This window comes from Megalobrama amblycephala, linkage group LG2 (assembly GCF_018812025.1).
Source record: "Megalobrama amblycephala isolate DHTTF-2021 linkage group LG2, ASM1881202v1, whole genome shotgun sequence".
NCBI lineage: Eukaryota > Metazoa > Chordata > Actinopteri > Cypriniformes > Xenocyprididae > Megalobrama > Megalobrama amblycephala.
This window is the reverse complement of record NC_063045.1, coordinates 45757904-45781702: the sequence shown is the minus strand read 5'-3', so window position 1 is coordinate 45781702 and position 23799 is coordinate 45757904. Positions and strand designations below refer to the sequence as shown.

Below are 23799 nucleotides of genomic sequence, written 5' to 3'. Positions count from 1 at the left end.
ACACAAATTACATATCCCAAGCATTTCTGAAGCTCAAATCGGAAATACAATTACTAATGGTCACTGATCCTGGATCAGTAAGTGACGCCACTGCCATACACGGTTAATTCTTCCGTAATTAACTTACAGTTTGTCCTGCAAAATCGGTGTTGGCGATATGAAACTCTCAGTCGCCAGATGGCCAGTAACATTTTTATGAATTCTGGCAATGCAGTGTTGTGAGAACATGAACATGAACGACGTGCTGGACAGTTGATGGCGAGTGCTGGATTTGTGTTATGCCTCTGCAATCACCATTTGTTGGCTGAAGATAACAAAAGAGGAAATTAGAGTAACAGTTTATAATCTATTAAATGTTGAAACCATAAGGATCACAGCATGATTCTCTAAAACAACACTTCCTCTTTCTACTTCTTACATGGATAAGCTACAATATTAGAATAAAAACTTAATTTCAACAATTGCATTACAAACACCACATATTAAACATCCAGGTTGAATTAATCACTTGATGAACAACATTCCCACGTGTGCTAACATAATACAAAGTTTATAAACCCCATTTCCAGAAAAGTTGTGACATTGTAAAACACAATAAAAACCACAATCTGTGGCTTGTTCATTCTCTTGAACCTTGTTTTTAACTGACAAAAGTAAAAAGTAAAGATTTCCAATGTTTTCACTGATCAACATAATTGTATTTTGTGAATATAAACAAATTTTAATTTTGATGGCTACAACACACTCCAAAAAAGTTGGGACAGAAGCAAAATAAAAGTGAAAAGATGATATAATATCCAAGTTAAACTGTCTTCAAACAGTCAACAATTGGCAGGTGAATTGGTAATAGGTGTATCATGTTTGGGTGTATAAAAGAGCTTCTCAGTCTTTGCAAGAAAAGATGGGTCATGGCTCAACACTTTGTGCCAAATATCATGAGAGAATTGTCAAACAATTCAAAAAACACATTTCTCAATGCAAGATTGCAAAGAATTTATGTCGTTCACCATCTACCATACATAATACTGTAAAAAGATTCAGGGAATCGAGAGGAATCTCAGTCTGTGTAGGGCAAGGCCGGAGACCTCAGTTGAATGTGCATGACCTTTGAGCCCTCAGATGGCATTTCACTAGAAACCACCATGCTGCTGTTTTAAATAAGCCACAATGGACTCAGGAGTATACTTTGGACAACAGTTGTCACTTAACAGTCTGACACTGTCAGCATCAAGAAATGCAACTCAAATCTCTGTTACACAAGGAGAAAGCTATACATCGATTCTATGCAGAGATGCTGCTGATTCTCTGGGCCCGAGCTCATCTCAGATGGTCTAAAAGACAGTGGAAATGTGTGCTGTGGTCAGATGAGTCACTGTTTCTGCTTGTGTTTGGAAAAAAACAGACACTGAGTTCTCAGTCCCAAAGACAAAAGGGACCATCCAGACTTTCATTAGTGAATCAAAATTTGTTTATATTTACAAAATACAATAAAGTTGTTCAGTGAAAACATTGGAAATCTTTTATTTTTACTTTTGTGAGATAAAAAGCGGTTCAAGAGAATTCACAAATCACAGATTCTTGATTTTGTTGCATTTACAAAATGTCCCAACTTTTCTGGAAATGGGGTTTGTATAGTTGTGGCCAGAATTATTAGCCCCCTTCATAAATATGATCAAAGATGACTCTAAAAATAAATCTGCATTGTTTATCCTTTGATCTTTAATTCATAAAATTAGCAAAAATCTAACCTTTCATTGAAGGAAAAGAATTGAAAGTGGGGGGAAAATAACATGAAGAAATAAATGTTTTTCTCCAAAACAAGTTGCCCAATAATTATTATCACCCCTAGAATTTTTTATGAGTAAAATATCTCTGAAGTATATTCCCATTCATATATTTTTTTTTTTTTTAGCTCACCGGGGTGATCATGAAAATGAAATTGTCCAGCCATGACTTCCTGTTCCACAGCAGTATAAACATAAGGGAAACACAAAGGCCAAATTCCCTTAATCATTCATCACAATGAGAAAAAACAAAGAATATAGTTCTGATGTTTAGCAAATGATTGTCGAGCTTCACAAAATAGAAAGTGGCTGTAAGAAAATAGCTGAAGCATTGAAAATCCCCATTTCCACTATCAGGGCAATAATTAAGAAGTTCCAATCAACTAAAGATGTTACAAATCTGCCTGGAAGAGGACGAGTGCCTAAATCATCCTAATGCGCAGTGAGGAGGAAAGGTTGAGTGGCCAAAGACTCTCCAAGGATCACAGCTGGAGAACTGCAGAGATTAGTTGAGTCTTGAATCTCAGAAAGCCTAAAAAAAAATTATTAATTATCAAATTATCAAACAGCACCTACATCACCACAAGTTGTTTGGGAGGGTTTCAAGAAAAATCCTCTGCTCTCATCCAGAAACAATCTCCAGCATATTCAGTTGTCAGACACGACTGGAACTTCAAACGGGACTGGCTTCTATGGTCAGATGAAACTAAACAAGAGCTTTTTGGCAGCAAACCCACCAGATGGGTTTGGTGCACACATGGATAAAAAGTGCCCCATGCCCACGGTTAAATATACTGCTGGATCTTTAATGTTGTGGGCCTATTTTTGTGCTGGAGGTCCTGGACAACTTGTTCAGATATATCGTATTATGGATTCTATCAAATACCAACAGATAAAAAATCAAAACCTGACCACTTCTGCTAGAAATCTTATAATGGGCTGTGGTTGGATCATCCGTCGGGACAATGATCCAAAACAAACATCAAAACTAGCACAAAAATGTGTCACTGAGCACAAAATGAAGCTTCTGACATGGCCGTCCCAGTCCCCTGACCTGAACCCTAAAGAGAATGAGTGGAGTGAACTGAAGAGAAGAAGCACCAACATGGAACTGGGAATCTGAAGGATCTGGAGAGATTCTGCATGAAGGAATGATCTCTGATCTCTTGTCAGGTGTTCTCCAAACTCATCAGGCATTATAGAAGAAGACTCAGAGCTGTTCTCTTGGCAAAAGGAGGTTGCAAAATGTATTGAATAAAAGGGTGCTAATAATTGTGGGCAACATGTTTTGGAGAAAAACATTTATTTCATAACGTTATTTCCCCTCCACTTTCAATTATTTTCCTTCAATGAAAGGTTAGATTTTTGCTAATTTTATAAATTAAAGATCAAAAGGATAAACAATGCAGATTTATTTTTAGAGTCATCTTTGATCATATTTATGAAGGGGGCTAATAATTCTGGCCACATATATTGTGGAAAGCACTGTAAAAAAAAAAAAAAAAAAATGTTTTTACAAAATAAAACTGGCAGTCGTGGTTAACAGAATAATTCTGTAAAGAATAAAAATAAAAATAAAAAAATGCAGTAAAAGCATTAACAGAACAATACTGACAACCACTATAATAACACAGATGATAAGAAAGCCACATGAAGAATCAAAGCTCATCTCAAGTAACTTTTCCACAGGCTAAAATATGATATACCATTTATGTGAAATTTTAAGCTTGATCTTGAATTTTAAGCTTGGCATCTTTCACTGAAACTGGGTGTGATCTTACACATTCATGCTTTGACTGCAGACGTTTCTTCATCTATAGCAGTTCATATCAGGCAAACTTCTAGTTTTTAACAGATGATATTTCTTAAGTAATCAAAATTTTATATCTAAGTGAAGAGCATTTTGCATTAAATGTTTTTTATTTCTCTATATGTGCAGAACACTTGCAAATTATCACACAGGTACTCATTGTTTGTTCATATTACTGCAGCAATTAAAACATCTGGCTTATTTGCAGGGGTACAGAGATAAGACACATCCAGGTATTTATAAGTCCCATAACAAGGATCAAAAGAAAACGGAATTCACTGCAGGAACAGCTCTTAGTTCCATCACACCTGATTCATGGACAGAACAAGTACTTAAGAACTGCTTTTTATTAGATTAATTTATTTTAAAGAAATGTAGCACTTTTCAAGCTATACAAATCACAAAAATTGATTATAAATAAAATAAAAAAGTATTAGTAAACCTAATTAGACAAATGAAATGTCATATCATTGGACAAATGGCATCAGTGTGTGTGTGTGTGTGTGTGGAGACAGGCTGATTTTAATTCATTTGCTTATGATAAAAATGTAGTGAAGACAAATAAATTGCCTTTTTGTAAAAAGTGTAATGAAAATGTTCTACGTAATGAAGATCAAAAGGTACTTTCAAACAGCAGGCCTAAGAGGAAAGTGGAGCAGGTTTGTGTTATAGTTTAAGAGGCTTATCACATCTGTATGTGTAATGAGGGAACCAAAGGACGGCAGGCAGAAACATGGATCTAAGTGGAGGAATTTCAATTGGAAGAGCAAAACCAGAACAAGGAACAGGGAACACAGGGAACAGGAACACATGTAACAACTGACAAATAATAATGCAAGGGTTATTGTTGAATGAACATGATTTAATCGTAGCACCCATTATGCATCTAATCATAATCATCTGGATTGCTTTGAATATTTTATATGAACACAATATACATTTGTAGATTAAACATGATCTTAATATTTCAATGTAACTTCTTTACAACTAGCTGAATCATAATGTTTGCATTGTGTTACTGCGGTAATGCACTTTAACTCAACAAAACGTCTCGGGTTACGAGTGTAACCCCTGTTCCCTGAGTAAGGGAAAGAGACGCTACGTCAATGACGTGATGGGAACCCTCTGCATTTTGTGTTCGTGAAGCACCTCTGTATCCAACCAATGAGAAGATGTGACGTCAGAGGCGGGTGACGTCACGGACCAGGAAACTATAAAGCATACCCAGAAACAGAGAACGCCAGCTTCTGGAATATGTCTGAAGCAAAGCGCTCCAGGTAAGAAGGAGGTACGGCAACGCGACGTAGCGTCTCGTTCCCTTACTCAGGGAACAGGGGTTACACTCGTAACCTGAGACGTTCCCTTTTGTGGGAACTATCGACGCTACGTCAATGACGTGATGGGAACGCTGTCCCAACTACGCCGTATCTTCAAGTGCCTGGCTGCTATCTTGCAAGACCAAGGAACCTGGAGTAGAACTTGTATTAAGATTATAAAATCTGATGAAAGTGTGCTGGGATGACCATCCAGCTGCACCACATATGTCGTCCAGAGACACTCCTGACAAAAGAGCTTTAGAAGCGGCCATACCTCTTGTAGAATGAGCTCTAACGGCTAAGGGACATGGCTGTCCCACTGCTTTATATGCGAGTGAGATGGCCTCGACCACCCACTTGCTCATCCTCTGCTTGGATGCTGGGCCCCCCCTTCTAGGGGACCCGTAACATACAAATAATTGATCTGTTTTTCTCCACAGGGCAGCTCTGTGGGTGTAGGCATCCAGCGCCCTCACAGGGCAAAGCAGATTACGTTTTTCCTGATCCTGATTTTCAAATGGAGGAGGACAGAAAGCCTCCAGTACAATGGGACCTGGGACTCTAGTGGGGACCTTTGGCACATAGCTCGGTCTAGTATGTAAGAAAGCCTTGATCATACCAGGCGCAAATTCTAAGCATGATGGAGCAACTGACAGTGCTTGCAAATCACCAATCCTTTTCAAGGAAGAAATTGCCAACAGAAAGACTGTTTTTAGTGTTAGAAATTTATCTGACACTTCTTCTATTGGCTCGAAGGGAGCCTCAGCTAACCCTTGGAGCACAATAGATAAGTCCCAGGTCGGAGTTTTTGTGCGCACCGCAGGCCTCAACCTCAGTGCACCACGGAGGAAGCGTATGACTAGGGGGTCTCGACCCACCGAGGAGCCCCCTACAGGATTATGATAAGCCGAGATGGCTGCGATATATACCTTCAATGTTGAAGGGGTTAAGCCTTCTGAAAATTTTTCCTGAAGGAATTGTAGCACACAGCTAATAGGAGAGTGGGCGGGGTCCATATTACGCTGGCCACACCATGTGGCGAACAGTTTCCATTTGTACATATACAGCTTCCTCGTGGAGGGAGCTCTGGATTGAAGGATGGTCTCCACAACCTCGGTTGGGAGACCAGATTCTATGAGCCTTGCCCCCTCAGAGGCCAGGCCCATAGCTTCCACATTTCTGGGCGGGGATGGAGAATCGTGCCGCCTGCTTGAGACAGGAGGTCCTGTCTGAGAGGAAGCTCCATTGGAGAGCCGTGAAGGAGAGATATTAGGTCCGCAAACCATATTCTTGTCGGCCAGTAAGGAGCCACCAGTATTATGTCGGCCCTTTCCTGGCGAACCTTGTCCAGAACTCCCGGGAGCAATGAGACTGGGGGGAATGCGTACAGACGTAGCCTCGGCCACGTCTGTAGCATAGCATCCAGCCCTAGGGGTGCTGGGTGCTCCAGAGAGTACCACAGAGGGCACTGAGTTGACTCCTCTGTGGCAAATAGATCGACTTGAGCTCGTCCGTAGACTTTCCATATCAACTCCGCCACCTCGGTGTGGAGTTTCCATTCCCCCGGCCTCGCGCCCTGCCTCGACAGGGCGTCTGCTCCCACATTCAACCGCCCGGGAATATATGCCGCTTTCAGTGAAAGGAGTTTCCCCTGGGCCCACAGGAAGATGCGGCTGACCAAATTGCATAGCAGGCGAGACCGCAAACCCCCCTGGTGGTTGATATATGAGACCACCGTAGTGTTGTCCGTGCGGACCAACACATGGTGTCCCCTCAGGTCTGGGAGGAAGTGTTTTAGAGCTAGAAACACCGCCATCATCTCCAGCCGATTTATGTGCCAGGAGAGCTGATGGTCCTCCCAGAGACCCTGAGCTGAGCGACCACTCATGATCGCCCCCCAGCCCGTGAGGGAAGCATCTGTCGTTAGCATTATGCAACGACGAGGAGTTCCCAACATGGGTCCTTGGGACAGGAACCAAGGCTTTTTCCACATGACCAGAGCACGAAGGCATCGCCGCGTGACTTTGATCATGCGAAAAGGATTTCCCCTCGGGGAAAACCCCTTGGTCCTGAGCCACCACTGTAAGGGTCTCATGTGCAGAAGGCCAATAGTAATAACGTTGGACGCAGCTGCCATCAGACCCAGCAGTCTCTGAAACTGTTTTACAGTGAGTGACTGGCCTAACTTCACCCCATTCACGGCCCCGAGAATGGCATTCACACGAGCAGGAGTCAATTGCGCCTGCATCGTGGTGGAATCCCAGATTACACCTAGATAATTCGCAACCTGACTCGGGACCAGCACACTCTTTTTGGCATTGAGTCTCAACCCAAGCTTCTTCATGTGTGACAGAACAACATCTCGATGTTGAACTGCTAGTCGTTCTGTTTGAGCTAGTATCAACCAATCGTCGATATAGTTCAGTACGCGGATGCCCTGGAGTCTCAGCGGAGCCAGCGCTGCATCCACGCACTTCGTGAACGTGCGGGGTGATAGAGATAGGCCGAAAGGAAGGACCCTATATTGGTAAGCTTCGCCCCTGAAAGCGAACCTGAGGAACTTCCTGTGAGAAGGATGGATGGATACATGAAAATAGGCGTCTTTCAGATCTATTGCCACAAACCAGTCCTCGGACCTGATCTGTGGGATAATCTGTTTGAGTGTGAGCATTTTGAACTTCAACTTTTTTACAGATCGATTTAACACACGTAAATCTATGATCGGACGCAACCCTCCATCCTTCTTTGGAACAATGAAGTAGCGGCTGTAAAAGCCTGACATTTTGCTGGGAGGAGGAACCCTCTCTATAGCTCCTTTTTGCAAAAGCGTCGTAACCTCTTGTTCCATCACCAGAGACTGCTCTGGGGCTACCACTGTGTGGAGAACCCCATTGAACTTGGGCGGTCGAGAACCGAACTGAATTCTGTAACCCTGCTGTATCATGAGCAGCACCCATTTCGAAATGTTCGGGAGACGTTTCCATTCTTCCATATATTCTACTAAGGGAACCAGTCTCTCGAGACTGGTCTCTGGTGTTTTTTGAGCACTTGGCTCGTTCATCTGACGCGGCGCACCGGCAGACAAACGAATCGAGCGCTGACCGATCCCCCTCGGAGGATCGGTGGAGACCGCTGCGCCCTGACGCACACTGGGTGGCAGGGTTGGCAGGACGGCCCCCTGAGGGCACCGGGGTAGAACGGGCGCCCGAGATGATAATTGAATTACCCCGGAGGGGACTGCCCTCAAAGGTCCCAAATGACTGGCGTCAGGACCTTTTCTTGGAAGCCTTCCGGGAGATAATGACGGTCCTCAGATCCGCCCTACCACCGGAAGGCATCGCCTGTGCTGACCGCCCCGGTCCCCAAGCTTTCTGCGGGGGAGCCCGGGTGGCCACACTGGCTTTCTGCTGCGCCCTGTGCGCCGAGGAGCTGGCTATCGGCCGAGACTGCTCCCGCCCAGCAGTCTCGGGGGGATGAGAGCGACGGGGGAGAAGCTTTTGGAACGCCGCTGACTGTTTGCGTGTCTCCTGGAACCTGTCGATGACAGATGTCACTGCGTCGCCGAACAGGCCAGCAGGAGACAGCGGCGCATCCATCAGGACGTTTTTATCCTTTTCTTTTATATCGGATAAATTAAGCCATAGATGCCTCTCCGTGGCCACCAGGGCTGCCATAGAGCGGCCGATTGATTTGGCCGTCTCCTTGGTGGCCCGGAGAGCTAGGTCTGTCGCCTTTCTGAGTTCGTGAATGGCTTCAAATGATGCTTCCCCGCTCTCATCTATTTCCCCCAGCAGGTCGGCTTGGTATGCCTGCAAGATAGACATTGTATGCAGGCATGCCGCCGCTTGACCTGCCGCCGAATAAGCCTTGCCCACTAAGCTGGAGGTTGTTTTTAATGGCTTAGTGGGCAACGTCGAGGTCTTAAGGGACGACGCAGACTCGGGAGAGAGATAGCTCGCGAGCGTCTCTTCCACCCGAGGCATCGCCCCATAGCCGTGGTGTTTCAGCCCCATGATGTTACTGTATAATGACGTTTGGGGGCTGTAAACACGATATTGAACTGGTCTCTTCCACGACACCTCGGTGTGGAGGTCGGGAAAGAACGGCAGACCCCGGCGCTGGGGTAGTGACCGCGCTGGAAGAAATCTTTCATCAAGTTTGCTTTTAGGTTGATTTTCACCTTTTTCTATGGGCCAGTCTATGCTTAACTTTTCAACTGCCCTGGTCACTACCTCCAAAAGCTCCTCGTGCGCTGGAGATGAGGATGGCGGTCCCTCATCTCCTTCTTCGGCACCCTCCACATCAACCTCCTCGGAGGAAGACATGTTGAGTGCCGGTGTCTCTCTCCGGGGGGAAGAAACCGCAGCGCGTGCTTCCGCCACCAGAGGAGAGACACTGGGTTCAGCAGGTAAGGGGAGCGATAGGGCAGGACCCGTCTCTCCCCTCTCTGCTAAATCCATTTGTGAACCCCACGAGCGCAGCCTTCGCTGTGCCTCAGCAGCAGCGGGACCGGACCCGCGGGGAACACTCGCCGCGGCGCCCTCCTCAAAGAGCGCCCGGCGTGAACGCAGCACTCTGAGAGTGAGCCGCTCGCAGTGCACACAGACAGCTCCCTCGAGAGCTGCCTGTGCGTGCTCAACTCCCAGGCATTTTACACACATATCGTGTGTATCCCCGTCCGTAATGAAGCGCGGACAGGGAGGAACACACTTCGTGAACTTTTGCTGCTTTTCCGCCATTTATATATATATTTTTGTCTTATTTTGTGACTGTGAAACTCTTGTCCTCAGACGAAGAGATGAGTGTATGCAATGTGCAGGGACAAACAACAGTAAATAAGACAAACAAGATACAGATAGCGCTTGCTGAAGACAACAGAAGCTGGCGTTCTCTGTTTCTGGGTATGCTTTATAGTTTCCTGGTCCGTGACGTCACCCGCCTCTGATGTCACATCTTCTCATTGGTTGGATACAGAGGTGCTTCACGAACACAAAATGCAGAGGGTTCCCATCACGTCATTGACGTAGCGTCGATAGTGCCCACGAAAGGGAACTCTGCTTGTTACACCAAATAGTTAATGTCTTATTCATGTGTGGTTATGGTAATCTAATGAATCTTATTGTTTCAATTCAATTTGAATTTAAATTGATTTAGGCAAATAATGAAGTTCTAAGTTGATTGTAGATTCATTGCCACCAAAGCAGCTAGAATCAACTTAGATTTGTAATGATTTTGAGAAACACTACCCAAAACATAGTAATCACTTCATTATTAAAGAGAAATGAAGTTTTGTTAGTTGGTTCCCAATCCAAGTACAAGTGCAACACGTCTCCATAATGGTAACCCGCAAAACCATTAATATAACAGAAACTTTAAAAAAAAGACACTCCATTTTCTCATCTTGCAAAAAAATTGCTTAAAATAACACTTTATTTCAACACTCTCTCAGTTCAGCCCCTTTGCAAAGCATGATGGGAAGTAAAAGTCCTGTTTGATTAACTCCTGGTTGGCTGGTTGGGTTACTTGATTGAAACATATTCCAATATGAAAACATCAAGTTAAGTCAAAGAGTAATTGTTTCAAGTCAATTTAACATGAATCAATCACATTTAAACCAGGAACCTGATACAATGGTGTTGAATCAAAATAAATGGTTTAAATAAAGTGAACAGCATCAAAAATCTTTTTTTTTTTTTTTTTTTGAGTGCAGACAGTTAACAGGGCACATGCACCTGGGGAGACAATCAAGAGGAACCAATCAGAAAAGAAACTACAAAAGGACTACAAACTGGCACAGATTCTCAAGAGGCAAAAACTACAACATAAAATCCAACACAAGACAGGAAACATGAATGTATGCATATTACATGATTAGAAAGTCTATCATTTAGAGTGAAAGTTTACATAACATACAAACATAGACAACTTGCTTTAGATTCTTCTACAAGAATTTGAGTTGCTTCTCAGCAGATAATTTTTCTTCACAATCTTGATTGTTCTCCATTATTGTGGTTCTGCAGTCAGAATATATGGTGCATTTTCATTTCTTTCTCTAATGTTTTTTCACTTCGACAACATTATAGTTAACAAATTTATGTAGAGAAAAGGATCTAACAGATTTATGAGAGAATCCCATAAAAGTCACCTCAAAATCAAAAGAAAAATTAAAGAAATGATACTATACATATACAAAAGGGGGAGGGGACAGATTTTCTACTTTTTGAAACATTTACCTCCCATTATTCTCATTTGTTGACACCTGATCAATAAAGCTTTCCAAATGAATTTGTAAGTTATGAAATTAAATGTTCATTATCATTTTTTAATTTTAAGATGAACCCCATATTTCAATTTATTGTTTTGTTTTGTCTCACTGAGGAATGAATGAATAAACCAAAAACAATATTAGCGGCATCTAACATCTATAATAGAGACCATATTCATTAAAAACACACTCAAAACATATAAAATACATTCATGTGGCAGGATAATCACAGTATTATATACAGCTGTACGTCACTTCCAAATACTTATAGACACCCCGACATGGATCAGAGTAGACAGAATTCGAAGCATTTAGTTGACAAGACGTCCTCCCATTGCACCTTATAAGATAAAAAAACAAAACCGAAAATATTATTTATCATCATTAACATACGTAGCCTGCCTTGTGTATCATTCTTCTCTCACATAATCAAATAATGATCCACCCCTAATTGTCCCTTATGAATATTTTGCATATTGTTTCAGCTGAAGACTGAATGTTTATGTGTGTCTATGTGATCTGATGCCTTAAGTGACTCTAGATGAAGTGTATCTGTACCTGGAACGCAGGCTGCCAGTCTGAGGAGAGTAACAGTGTGGTGTGGTTGCTAATTTATGGGGGCAGGTTACAAGATCCCGCCGTCCATAATTGGCATGATGAACAGAAATAACACCAGTTTCTTTTGAAACACAAAAACAGCAGATTTCAAAACGGTAATGTGCGCCACTTTTTAATGCTATGATCTCAAAAAGAACTTACAGAAAGAAAAGATAAATCTTACCACAGAAAATGGTACTTTGGGTATTTTCACAGGTTACACTTCTTTCTAAAATTAGTTTGGGGGAAATGGGAACATGTCAGTAATATTAACAGTAACTACCAGTTCTAGATATGTAAAGAAAATAAAACAATAAAGAATTTTATGATTAATAATCAACTTCAAAATCTAGGATGGAAATTGGATGTATAAAACATCTGGCTTACTTGCATGGGTACAGAGATAAGACACATCCAGGTATTTATGAGTCCCATGACAAGGATCAGAGAAAACGGAATTCACTGCAGGAACAGAACTTACTTCCATCACACCTGATTCATGGACAGACAATGACAAGTACTTAAGAACTGCTTTAATATAGTATAGAAAAAAAATCTCTTGTAAAATTTTGCATAAAATGAAATTGTAAACACTATCTGTTAATCTTACAGGGTGGACATTGTATGGAGGGATGTTCCTTGGAAGCAGTGTGTATTTGAGATCTGATTAGCTGGTCTTCCACTAGCGCATGTTGTGCGATCAGTTCTCCCATAATTGGCTTTAAGGACCTTTATGAATCCCAAATCTGACATATATAAAGAAAACAAAAAAACAAATAAATAAGAATTGTGGTAAAGTGTAAGCATACTTAAGGCTCAATGTCCCCTCCTGTTCTTCTTCTACTTTTTTGTTTTCTGTCTCTCTCATACTGTTCAATTTGGACATAAAAGGCCAAAACTAACTTAAAAATGACTGAATTACTCACCACATCTGAGGTATGCAGATCCTCCTTCACAGGTCAGTGTTCTTTTTGCTTCTGCACCTGCAGAGAAGAAACATGCTGTTTAGGTGAGATGATATAAAATTACACGAAATTAAATAATGTAATGTAAATGTCTTTTTATTTAATGAGACTATGCATTATACATTAGTCAACTGACTTACCATGTTGATACAGAAACAGCAACACTGAAAATCAAAATCAAACATAAACCAACTGAAAAAGTGAAAATTTGAAATCATGCCAGTTGAATTGGTTCTAAATCAGAACTTACCAGTGATCCAGCTTAGCTTTTGCACCAGCATGTTGAATGTGTGAACAGAAGGAAAACACTAGAATTCTCTTAAGGAGACACACGTGCACACGGTATTTATAACAAACACAGACCCACCATCATCTGTTTACTGTAGATAACAAATTCAGAAATGGGCGTACCTGTCAACACTCCCATTTTTCCCGGCAAACTCCAGTAATTTGTATGGCCCAGTGATTTGCTACAATATTGAAGCACTGAATTCCGTTACAACACCATTATATATAAAAAATTCTAATCTCAAAGGCTTATAAATCCTCATATAACCACATTAGGATATGGTGACATGCAGGCCAATTGTTTATTGTTAACTTGGTTGATTGTATTTTGCAAATGTTTTATGATTCGGAGTAGGCCTATCCTATTTTATTGCTTTGTTTTGATCACGTGCAGCGCAGTCACCTTCAGAATATTTCTCTGGTAAACTTTTTCCTGTTGTGGGATTGCCTGATTCTGTAAATTTACCCTCCCAGAGCTTTCCTGTAACCGTGTTTGCTTATAGTCCAACAAAGTGTTAATAATACGTTTTATTTAAATAGCGCCTTTCCAGAGCTCAAGGACGTTTTACAGTGTATAATTAACAAGGAAGAGATAATACAAGACAATAATGAGAAACAATAATGGACAAGGAAGTATACAGAAAAATAGAGTCAAGTACAAAAATACAAAACGGGACTTAAGAGACATAACATAACATTCAGAGAAATATTAGTAATAATGCAGAGCAATCAATTAATCAAATCAAGAGGTATAACATTCAGAAAACAGGTGAGTTTTGAGCAATGATTTAAATTCAGAGATATTATTAACACAACAGATTGAGCGGGGGAGAGAATTCCAGAGTTTGGGTGCGATAGTACTGAATGATATACCCCCCATTGAAGAGAGGCGATGCCGAGGGACAACGAGAAGGCCAGAGGCAGAGGAACGTAGTGAGCGAGTCGGAGTGTAGTGGACGAGCATATGACAAAGATAAGGGGGAGCCAAGCCATGCAAAGATTTCAAAGTGAGCAGGAGAATTTTGAATTTAATACGGTAGGCAACTGGAAGCCAGTGGAGATCATACAAAATTGGGGTGATGTGAGCAGATCGCTTGGTATGGGTGAGTATTCTAGCAGCAGAGTTTTAAATGCATTGTAATCTGGAAATGGAGCAGGCAGGTAGACCAATGAAAAGGGCATTACAGTAATCAAGGCATGATGAGACAAATGCATGGATGACAGTTTCAGCGTCTTTGGTACTGATGAAGGGACGGAGTTGGGCAATATGACATAGATGAAAGAATGCAGATTTGGTAATAGAGGTAATATGAGACTAAGGTAATATTCATTACTTCCATGAGCTCATTGTTTCTACCTTAAATTAATACATTGTTAGCTAACTGTGTTATTTGTATAGCCTATGTACACTTCTGAAATTACATAATTTGGACACAGTCACCACTGATAACAGATTACTCTAAATTGTAATGTTGCCATGCATTTTCTGTAAAGCAGCTTTGAAACAATATGTATTGTGAAAAGCGCCATACAAATAAATGTGAATTGAATTGAATTCTCTTTTCCCGTTTCAATAATCACACTATAACTATCCATGCGCATACGCATTGTGGGATTGTTCTGTCAAAGTCCCCCTATGTTTCCCCTTAGGTTTGTGAAAATGATGAATGTGATTTTTCATTTTCTGAAAATATCAGCAGAGTAGACATAGATGGGGTCAAAGTCCAAGGATACTAATATTACAATACCCAAAAACTAATTTAGATTGAAACTCGATTATCTGTAAAAAACAATCAGTTGCCATGCATTCAATAGGTAAAGAGTATGATCAAATTGATCGGCGCCAATAGCCTTGGAGGCAGCGTACCGACATATAGGCTAGCCTTAAACAGTCTATGAGGCTAGCGCAGTTGCACTTCAGGCGTCCCGAGTTCGAGTCCTGGCTTGTGGACTTTTGTGGATGTGGACCGTCCCCATCTCACTCTCTCCCAACTTTGCTTCCTGTCAAATTACTGTTCTGTCATAATAAAGGCACAAACGTTAAAAAATAAGTCTTAAAGGTGCTAAAGAGGATCTTTTCGTCGACTGAGAAACCAAAGACTGTTACTGAGTTTTTGAAATGAGCGCATGCGTAAGAACAACTCCCCTCCTTCGAAGGAACGCCTCCCAAAACTCGTAAACACTCGTATTGGAACACGAGTGTTTACCACCGGCATTCGCTGTGTCGTGTTAGTGGATTCATTATGTCGGACTCACCGCAGGTAACTCATAATCTGCAGTTGTTACTCCTGTCTCCTGACAAAAACATTGCATGCGGCGCCTGTGGAGTATGGAAAGTTACTGGAGCGCTCAGAGGGCGATGATCGCGTAAACGATCGGCTGATGTTTTTAAGGCCCTACCTCGTGCACAGATGATGTATATTAATATTATTCCTTTCAGTGCACCTAATAAATAGTCTTTTGTCAGTTAGTAAAGACAGTTTCAAGTAATATTGCAAAAATGTATAAAACAAAACATCCTCTTTAGCACCTTTAAGGAATAAATTATAATCAAATTGCATGGCTGTACAAGTAACTTCAACTAAACTGACTTAAAAAAATCAAAATAAATCTTGTATAACTTATTTTGATGACTTAAAGTAATGGAAAATATGTGTTGTCGTGACTTATTGATTATATAATCTTTACAGGTATATATGTAAGAATTATTTACATGCTGGGCATTTTTATCTAGATAGTTTTGTGATCTTTGGTTAGTCATAAACATGTGAAGTGTTTTATGACCCAAGATACCTTATTCTTCAGTATAGAGCATTTCTGACTATTTATCTGCATATGTTCATATTTTAGACATTTATTTACTGTTTTGGCATGATAATAAAAACAGCCTCAACAAATCAATTAAACTTAATAAAAACTTCTTATTAGAATGCTTCTTCTTTATTAACACACTTTTGTTTTCAGAAATGAAATTTGCATTTGTTGTTGCCTGCTTTCAGAAGAAAGTATAAGCTAGCAGTTATTTACTTATTTAGCCTACACCCAGCATCTTTGAAGAAAATAGAAACGAAACGAGAAAATCAAAAGAAATGCTAAAGAAAACAATGCTCTTTCAGGCTATTTTGTCGATCCTCCTTCTACAAAAGTTGTTTCCTGACCAACTGATGCAGCTCATGCTCTGCATTAGGACAGTTTATGCTTGAGATTAAGATTTTTTATAGTTTTCATTGAGGTCTCTGAGTGAAAAACTAGATTTTTTGAGTTTCACATAAAGGATAAAATAAGTTCTACTGCAGTTGTTAAGTAATCAATTTAAACTATTTGCAAATAATATTTTGTATTAAAATATATGTACACATTCTTACTGATATCTGATTCTGTATATCGAAAACGCAAAACGTTTCTTGTCTCGTCACATTCAGTTATGAGTTATGTGAATAAAATGTAAATTAAACCATAATTTACATTAAAAACAGTGAAATTTCTTAAAAAGTTGAGTTGCTTGCATCCCTGGGCATTTCAGTCGTTCAGCATTCCCCTTTAAGTTAAATGATATAATTTATAATTCACATTTTATTTGTTTTATCCAAACTCCGCCTATGATTTCAACATGGTTAGAATGCAAAATAACCTACTATAAGCATATTAGCAGGAATTAAGCAAAAACTAAGCACTTTCATTACACTTTCTTCAAAAGGCATTTTGTTCATCATCACTAAATTTCTACCACATTTTATTTCAAATCCAAATAATAATCTAAAATATAAAATTTACACACACTGATGCCATTTGACCAATGATATGACATGACATTTCATCTGTCTATACTAGTAATTTTTTATTTTATTTAGGTTTTCATGATATGTTTAGCTTGAAAAGTGCTACATTTCTTTAAAATAAATTAATCTAATAAAATAAATTAAGTTCAAATCTAATGCAGTGCCATTCCTACATTTTTACATGTGGCTGTAGATACACGTAATATGAAGAAACAATGAGTACCTGTGTGATAATTTGCAAGTGTTCTGCACAAAAAGACAAATAAAAAACATTTGGTATGTAATATGATATCAATGAGGAAATAATTATTTGCGTTGTTTTTCCTGTTTTTCCTGCTTAAAATTGGACACTTTAACAAAATCAATTTTTAATTTATTTATTTTTATAGGTTTGTTGCCTCGAGGCAACATTGTACCATAATGGAAAAATTGAAACACTTGGCATTTTCATGTAGAAAAAAGAAATATATTTATTGAAAACATAAATTTCTTAGACACTTGAACAAACAAATGTATCCAGTTTTTAATGTATTAAAAGTTTCATATTTAATAAAAAGTAACATTTTATATCCAGCTGTTGTCCTCAGGCAACATTAGTGGAACACAAGTACAGTATTACCAAACCATGTTATTATATCAAGTTATCATATTCATCTTCATCCTCATCTCCATCTTCTCTCTCACCCTCACTCTCTCCCTGGCGGATTGTCATTATGATTTCATCTTCCTCATCACAGTATGACCCCTCATCATAGACCTCATCAACTGCCTGTGTTACCTGTGTTTTATACCTTTTTGAAGTGCTATAGAAAATGTGCAGATCATAATATATGCAAATATAGTCTGTGAATTACTATTCTTATAAGTGCATTACAAAATCATGTGAAAATGCAAATATATTTAGAATTCTCTTTTCCTTACAAATATAATACATTTATATTCAAACCTATTGTATGGCCTTATGCGATTCCATTGGTACAATGTTGCCTTGAGGCAACACAGTTTTTTGTTATTTTCTAAAACATTTGATGATATATAATGTAAAGTTCTTGAAAATACTTCTTTACTTGCCAGTGAAGGTAACTCCTATTTTTTGTGGTTGATTAAATGGATACAAACAAGTGGGAAAAAACACTTTTCATTGGAGAAAATATGGAGCCATGTGACATGTGACTTTTTTGCACTTTTATTGATTAGTATTTTAGTTATTTTGTCCAAAGATATGTTTGATCAATCAATTGGTGCCTTATTTTATTAAAAACAAACTAAAATAGACCATGTTCCTGGAGGCAACACCGTACCATAGAGGGTTAATGCAAAACGGTTAGATATAAAATTTGGATTACTTAAGAAATATCTTCTGTTAAAATCTAGAAGTTTGCCTGAAATGAACTGCTATAGATGAAGAAACATCTGCGGTCAAAGCATGAATGTGTAAGCTCACACCCAGTTTCACTGAAAGATGCCAAGCGTAAAATTCAAGATCAAGCTTAAAATTTCACATACACATAAATGGTATATCATATTTTAACATTCATCAACTTACTAATGACACGACTCAAAGAACCTGGCTGCAACCTTTCAGGCACTGTAAAAAAAATGATTGTAATTGTAACAGTAAAAGACTTTCACAGAGAGGGCTTAGCCTAAACCAGGATTAGGCCTTAGTTCAATTAAGTATCTTTTATAAACGTACACTAGAAGAAAAAAAAAAACATTACTGGTGTGAATCTTGAGACAAAAAATGGCACTGGCATATTTTAAGATATATCAGTACAAGTTGCTTTCAGTTAAAGCAGCTCAAACATGCATTTTAGTCTGGGGCTAAACTTAAGCCTCATCTGTGAAACCGGGGGTACAAATGCTATAAACCTAAATTCCCTTGCTATGTACAGTGAAAAACTGTAACAGATCTAATGGGACATTTTATGTAATTTTACTGTAAAATGCTGTTAAAGTTTCTAAAAGAACAAGTCATCTTATAAATTACAATATAAAAATGTAAATGGACATTCCTAGAGTTTACTGTGTGACACTTCACATTTGATGTTTTTCATTTAAATAAATATGTTCTTTGTTATTGTTTTTCTTATCAGTTATGTACATTTGGGTTTTTTGTTATCTTACGTTGTTAAACGAATGTCTATTGCATTATTTTAGTGTCATGTGTGTTACCATGATGGTGATGTTTGTATTTGTGTGCATGACACTGTGTGCACCTTCTATACTGTATATTAGTATTTGCCTGTGGAAAAGTTACTTGAGATGAGCTTTGATTCTTCATGTGGCTTTCTTATCATCTCTGTTATTAGAGTGGTTGTCATTATTGTTTTGTAAAGTTGTTAGTGTTTTTACCATTTTTATTTATTTATATATTTAAAATAATTATTCTGGTAACCACAGCTGCCAGTTTTATTTTGTTAAAACAACATTATTGCTGTGATCATTATGGTTTCAACATTTAATAGATTATGAACTGTATCTCTAATTTCCTCTTTTGTTATCTACAGCCAACAAATGATGATTGCAGGGGCATAACACACCGTGGTGAAACACACCGGCTCCATACACTGTGTTTACCACATCGTGCCACAACAGCTAAGATGTCCAGCATTGGGAAATCTACTAGTAAAATGTTGTGAGCTAAGCTAGCAGTTACTCTACATTAAATCAATGTAGAGTTTGAACAAGTTTGAAGCTCAAGAAAGTGAATTGAATCCATCATAAATGTACTCCACACGGCTCCGGGGGTTAATAAAGGCCTTCTGAAGCGAAGCAATAAAAAGCTTCCACTAGAACTGTGAGAGGCGTTACACTTTCCTTGTACAGTGGAATACGGAAGGTGGTCTGGAAAAAGCTAGATATTTTACTTTATAACTTGTTAAACTTGGATATTTTTCTTACACAAACACATCGCTTCTCTTCGAAAGGCCTTTATAAACCCCCCGGAGCCGTGTGGAGTACGTTTTGCAGATGGAAGCACTTTCTTGAGCTTCATACTCGTTGGTCCCTTTCACTGCCATTATATAGCTTTGATGCGTCAGGATATTTATTAATTATTAAATATCTTTCAGATATTTATTTTTTTATTAATTGTTAATATCATCAGAAAGAAGAAAGTCATATACACTTAGGATGGCTTGAGGGTGAGTAAATCTTGGGGTAATTTTCATTTTAAAGTGAACTAATCCTTTAACCTCTTATCCCGCACCGGCTCGTGGTGGGCCATTTGCCACAGCGCTCTTATGGAAACGGAGAACAGACACTAAAGGTTCCGTTTGTCGAGGGAGAGACTGCGTGTGACTGGTAAGCTCTTATATTTCTACATTTACAAGGCTAATACATTTTTCTTGATATAATTATTATTTAGAAGTGGGAAAATAAAGCAAATAAGCTGTTATTTGACAAAACATATAGAAAGTGCGTCTTGCATTTGCAACGCTGCGTGCGCAACAAACCTAATCATGCAAACTCAAATAAAATTACGCAGTTGTAGTAAATCTGCATTTTGATGTTGTGAAATGTATATTATTACAAATAAAACAACTAAGTATGGGCATAAACACTGGTTTCTTCACTTCAGATTGTGAAATGGACCACCAGCAGACCCTGGCACAGACAGGCTCACATCAACAGGAAACAGGTCAGATGCAGGTGATGCACAAGACCACATATCCAAGTTATGCACAGCAGTGAAATAATATATATGTGGTGGATTTGGACAATGTTCTAAACTGTAATGACTACATTTGATAAGATATAGAGTCTTGTGTCTATATAAATAAAACTGGTGCAAAATAAAAGTGTAAAAAAACAATCAATTATTAAGAGAAGTGCTAAATTATATAGCAAAAAATTTGGGGGTAAAGTAGTTTGAAAAATCTGTTTTTTAGCAAAGGACACTCATAGACGCTAAAAAATAATCCCTGCAGTTATTTTTAAATATTTTATATTTAGAATATGACAGTCAATTTTTTTTTTTTTTTTTTTCTGGTGTATTCTGCTACCTAGTGGAATCAAAAACTGCTGGTCAATAGAGCAAGCAGAACCTAAATTACAGACTTTCAAAGACGGAATTTAAAAATAAACACACAAAAAGTGCCTTATATATATATAAATTTTGATTTTTATATATATATATATATAATCTTTTAAACACATACAACATTATTTTGCAAGTATTAAAAGCTGATTATGTTATTTTAAGAAGTTGTCTGTACAATGACACCAACCATTTTACATTTCTTCCACTGTATGTGTGTAGGGTGAACATTTAAACTTGGGTATGTCAAATTCAGGCGGAAATACAAAAATATGCATTTGAGTGGAAGAGATTAAACAAAATGTTATAGGAACTTAAATTTTTGTGATAACTTCAAATTTTGAACATAGCTTAAGTGAAAACTGAGTATGTTAACCGTGAAATTAGAGAAACTCTGGGTTTTCCGTTTCAGAATGGGAGGTCAAACCTGAGACAGCAGGGATGTATGTATTTGATCAAAGATACAATAAAAAGAGTAATGTTATAATTTCACAAAACAACTTTCATTTTTAATACATTTTGAAAAGTAATTTATTCCTGTCATGCATAGCTGAATTTTCAGCATCATTACTCCAGTCTTTAGTGTCACATGATCCTTCAGAAATCATTTAAATATACTGATTTGATGCTCAAGTTTATTATCATCAATGATTTTTTTGTGGAAATTTAAACATTTAAGGATTCTTTGATAAATAGAAAGTTCAAAATAAGAGTATTTATTTGAATAGAAATATTGTGTAACATATTTTTGTCCCTTTTGATGAATTCAATTCATCCTTGCTAAATATAAGTATTAATTTCTTTACAAAAACAAAAACAAAACTTGCTCACCACAAACTTTTGAATGATTTTGACATAATTTAAACCTATAAACAAACCCCATTGCAAAATATTTAATTTATTAAGACCGTCAGATAATCCATGATTTCAACATTCATAAAATCTCACTATTGCAAAATCATATTCAGCAAGTGTGACAATCACAGAATCTCCTCAGAACACAAATTCTTTACCAGTTAAAACAAATAGTGTGTAATGATGGTGTTGAATCAACAAACTAATACAACATTGTAATACAATTGGCCTTGAACAGGCTCCAGTGTGCATAGTGTAGGTCGATTCAGGAAGTGATAAGACACACACAAAAAGGTAACCGACCACAATTCACTCAAGATACTCAAACAATTGTGGGTTTTTATGAGGCACTAACACTAACACCACATGATTTGGTTGTGAGGTCACTACCTGTTCTATTTTCAACCTATAATGCTTTTCTTTTACACATCTTTAGGAGAACTGACTTTTAAACCCCATCTTGAGCAAACACCTTACAGCTGTTAATGCCAACAATGTCCACAGCAAGTCAGATAAATAGCAAACAGTAAAACGAGAACAAAAATCAAACAGTTTGATGATGTTGAGGACGAATCAAATGCTATCAAAAAAAAAAAAAAGAAGTCAAATGAGAGTGCTAAATAAATCAGTCTGTGATGTTGGCGCGGTATTAAACCCTATAGAACTCAATGGCCATTTTTATATTTTCTCAACACATTGTCTTCCTGAAAGAGTGCAACTAAAAAAATACAACACGGTTCAATGACCTGGGTTCAGGTTGACATAAGTAGGTTGTAGTCTTTCCATCACTACTTTACCGTATCGTCTTCAGGGCTTCCTCAGGCAGCCAGGACGCCCACTCCTTCGCCATAGTGTCATACAGCCAGCGGGACAACCGATTCCCATGTAGGCCTACAAACGGAGGTGAGATTGCCCACAGTCATGGCGGTGAGCTCATTCAGCTGTTGTTTCAAATACATCTTACTAATCCCCAACTTTTACATGGTAATGTTAAGTGTATATTTGACTGATTCTCATTTTTTTTTTATGAATCCACATGCAGTAAGTGAATTGAGTTGTCATTCAATTTACAACCCTGTTGTCAGGACCCACTCATTGTCGTAATCATACCTTAGATCTAATACTGTCGCATGGAATTGATATTGATGCTGTTGAAATTCTACAGCAGAGCGATGATATATCAGATCATTATTTAGTCTCGTGTATAATACAATTAGCCAAGGCTACAAAACCACCACCCAGCCATAAATATTGTAGAACCATCACGTCTACCACTAAAGATTGCTTTATAAATAATCTCCCCGAGCAGTTTCATCGCCTTAGTATACCTGACAACTTAGAAGAACTCGATGCTGCAACAGAAACTATTGGCTCTCTCTTTTCCAGCACATTAGATGCAGTCGCTCCTTTACGTCTAAAGAAGATTAAGGAAACTAATCCAACGGCGTGGTATGATGAGCACACTCGGGCTCTAAAACGAGCTGTTAGAAAAACTGAACGTAGTTGGAAGAAAACAAAACTAGAAGTTTTTCGCCTTTCGTGGAAAGAAAAAATGATTGAGTACAGAACGGCTATAAGAAATGCTAGATCTACTTATTTTTCAAATCTCTTAATAGAAAACAAACATAATCCTAGGTATTTATTTGACACAGTGGCTAAATTAACTAGAAACAGAGATTCAACTGCTGACGTTTCCATAGAGCACAGCAGTAATGACTTTATGAACTTCTTTACTTGCAAGATTGATAATATTAGAGAGAAAATTAAAAACATGCAACCGTCCACAGTTTCGCTTCAGACAGTGCACTGTAGTGTCCCTGAGGTAAAACTAGAATCATTCGCCGCTATAGGAGAGGAAGAATTATCTAAACTTATCAAATCATCAAAATCAACGACATGTATGTTAGACCCAATGCCGACTAAACTACTGAAAGAAATGCTTCCAGAGGTCGTAGGTCCACTTCTTGATATAATTAATTCATCCTTAACACTAGGATACGTGCCAAAAACCTTTAAGCAGGCTATTATTAAACCTCTTATTAAAAAACCTCAACTAGATCCGAGAGATTTAGTAAATTACAGGCCAATCTCGAATCTA

The 23799-nt window shown here is 38.6% G+C and overlaps 1 protein-coding gene across 1 annotated transcript; it reads right to left on the bottom strand.

The window, feature by feature from the left end:
• Positions 1 to 10242: 10242 nt before the first annotated feature.
• On the bottom strand, positions 10243 to 13069 carry LOC125260483 (L-rhamnose-binding lectin CSL2-like). Its single transcript, XM_048178869.1, is given in 9 exon segments — positions 10243 to 11515; positions 11734 to 11854; positions 11957 to 12001; positions 12160 to 12242; positions 12244 to 12264; positions 12383 to 12518; positions 12699 to 12755; positions 12878 to 12901; positions 12988 to 13069. Coding segments are annotated over 9 exon segments (624 nt in total). The 5' UTR covers positions 13019 to 13069; the 3' UTR covers positions 10243 to 11409.
• Between the last annotated feature and the right edge of the window lie 10730 nt (positions 13070 to 23799).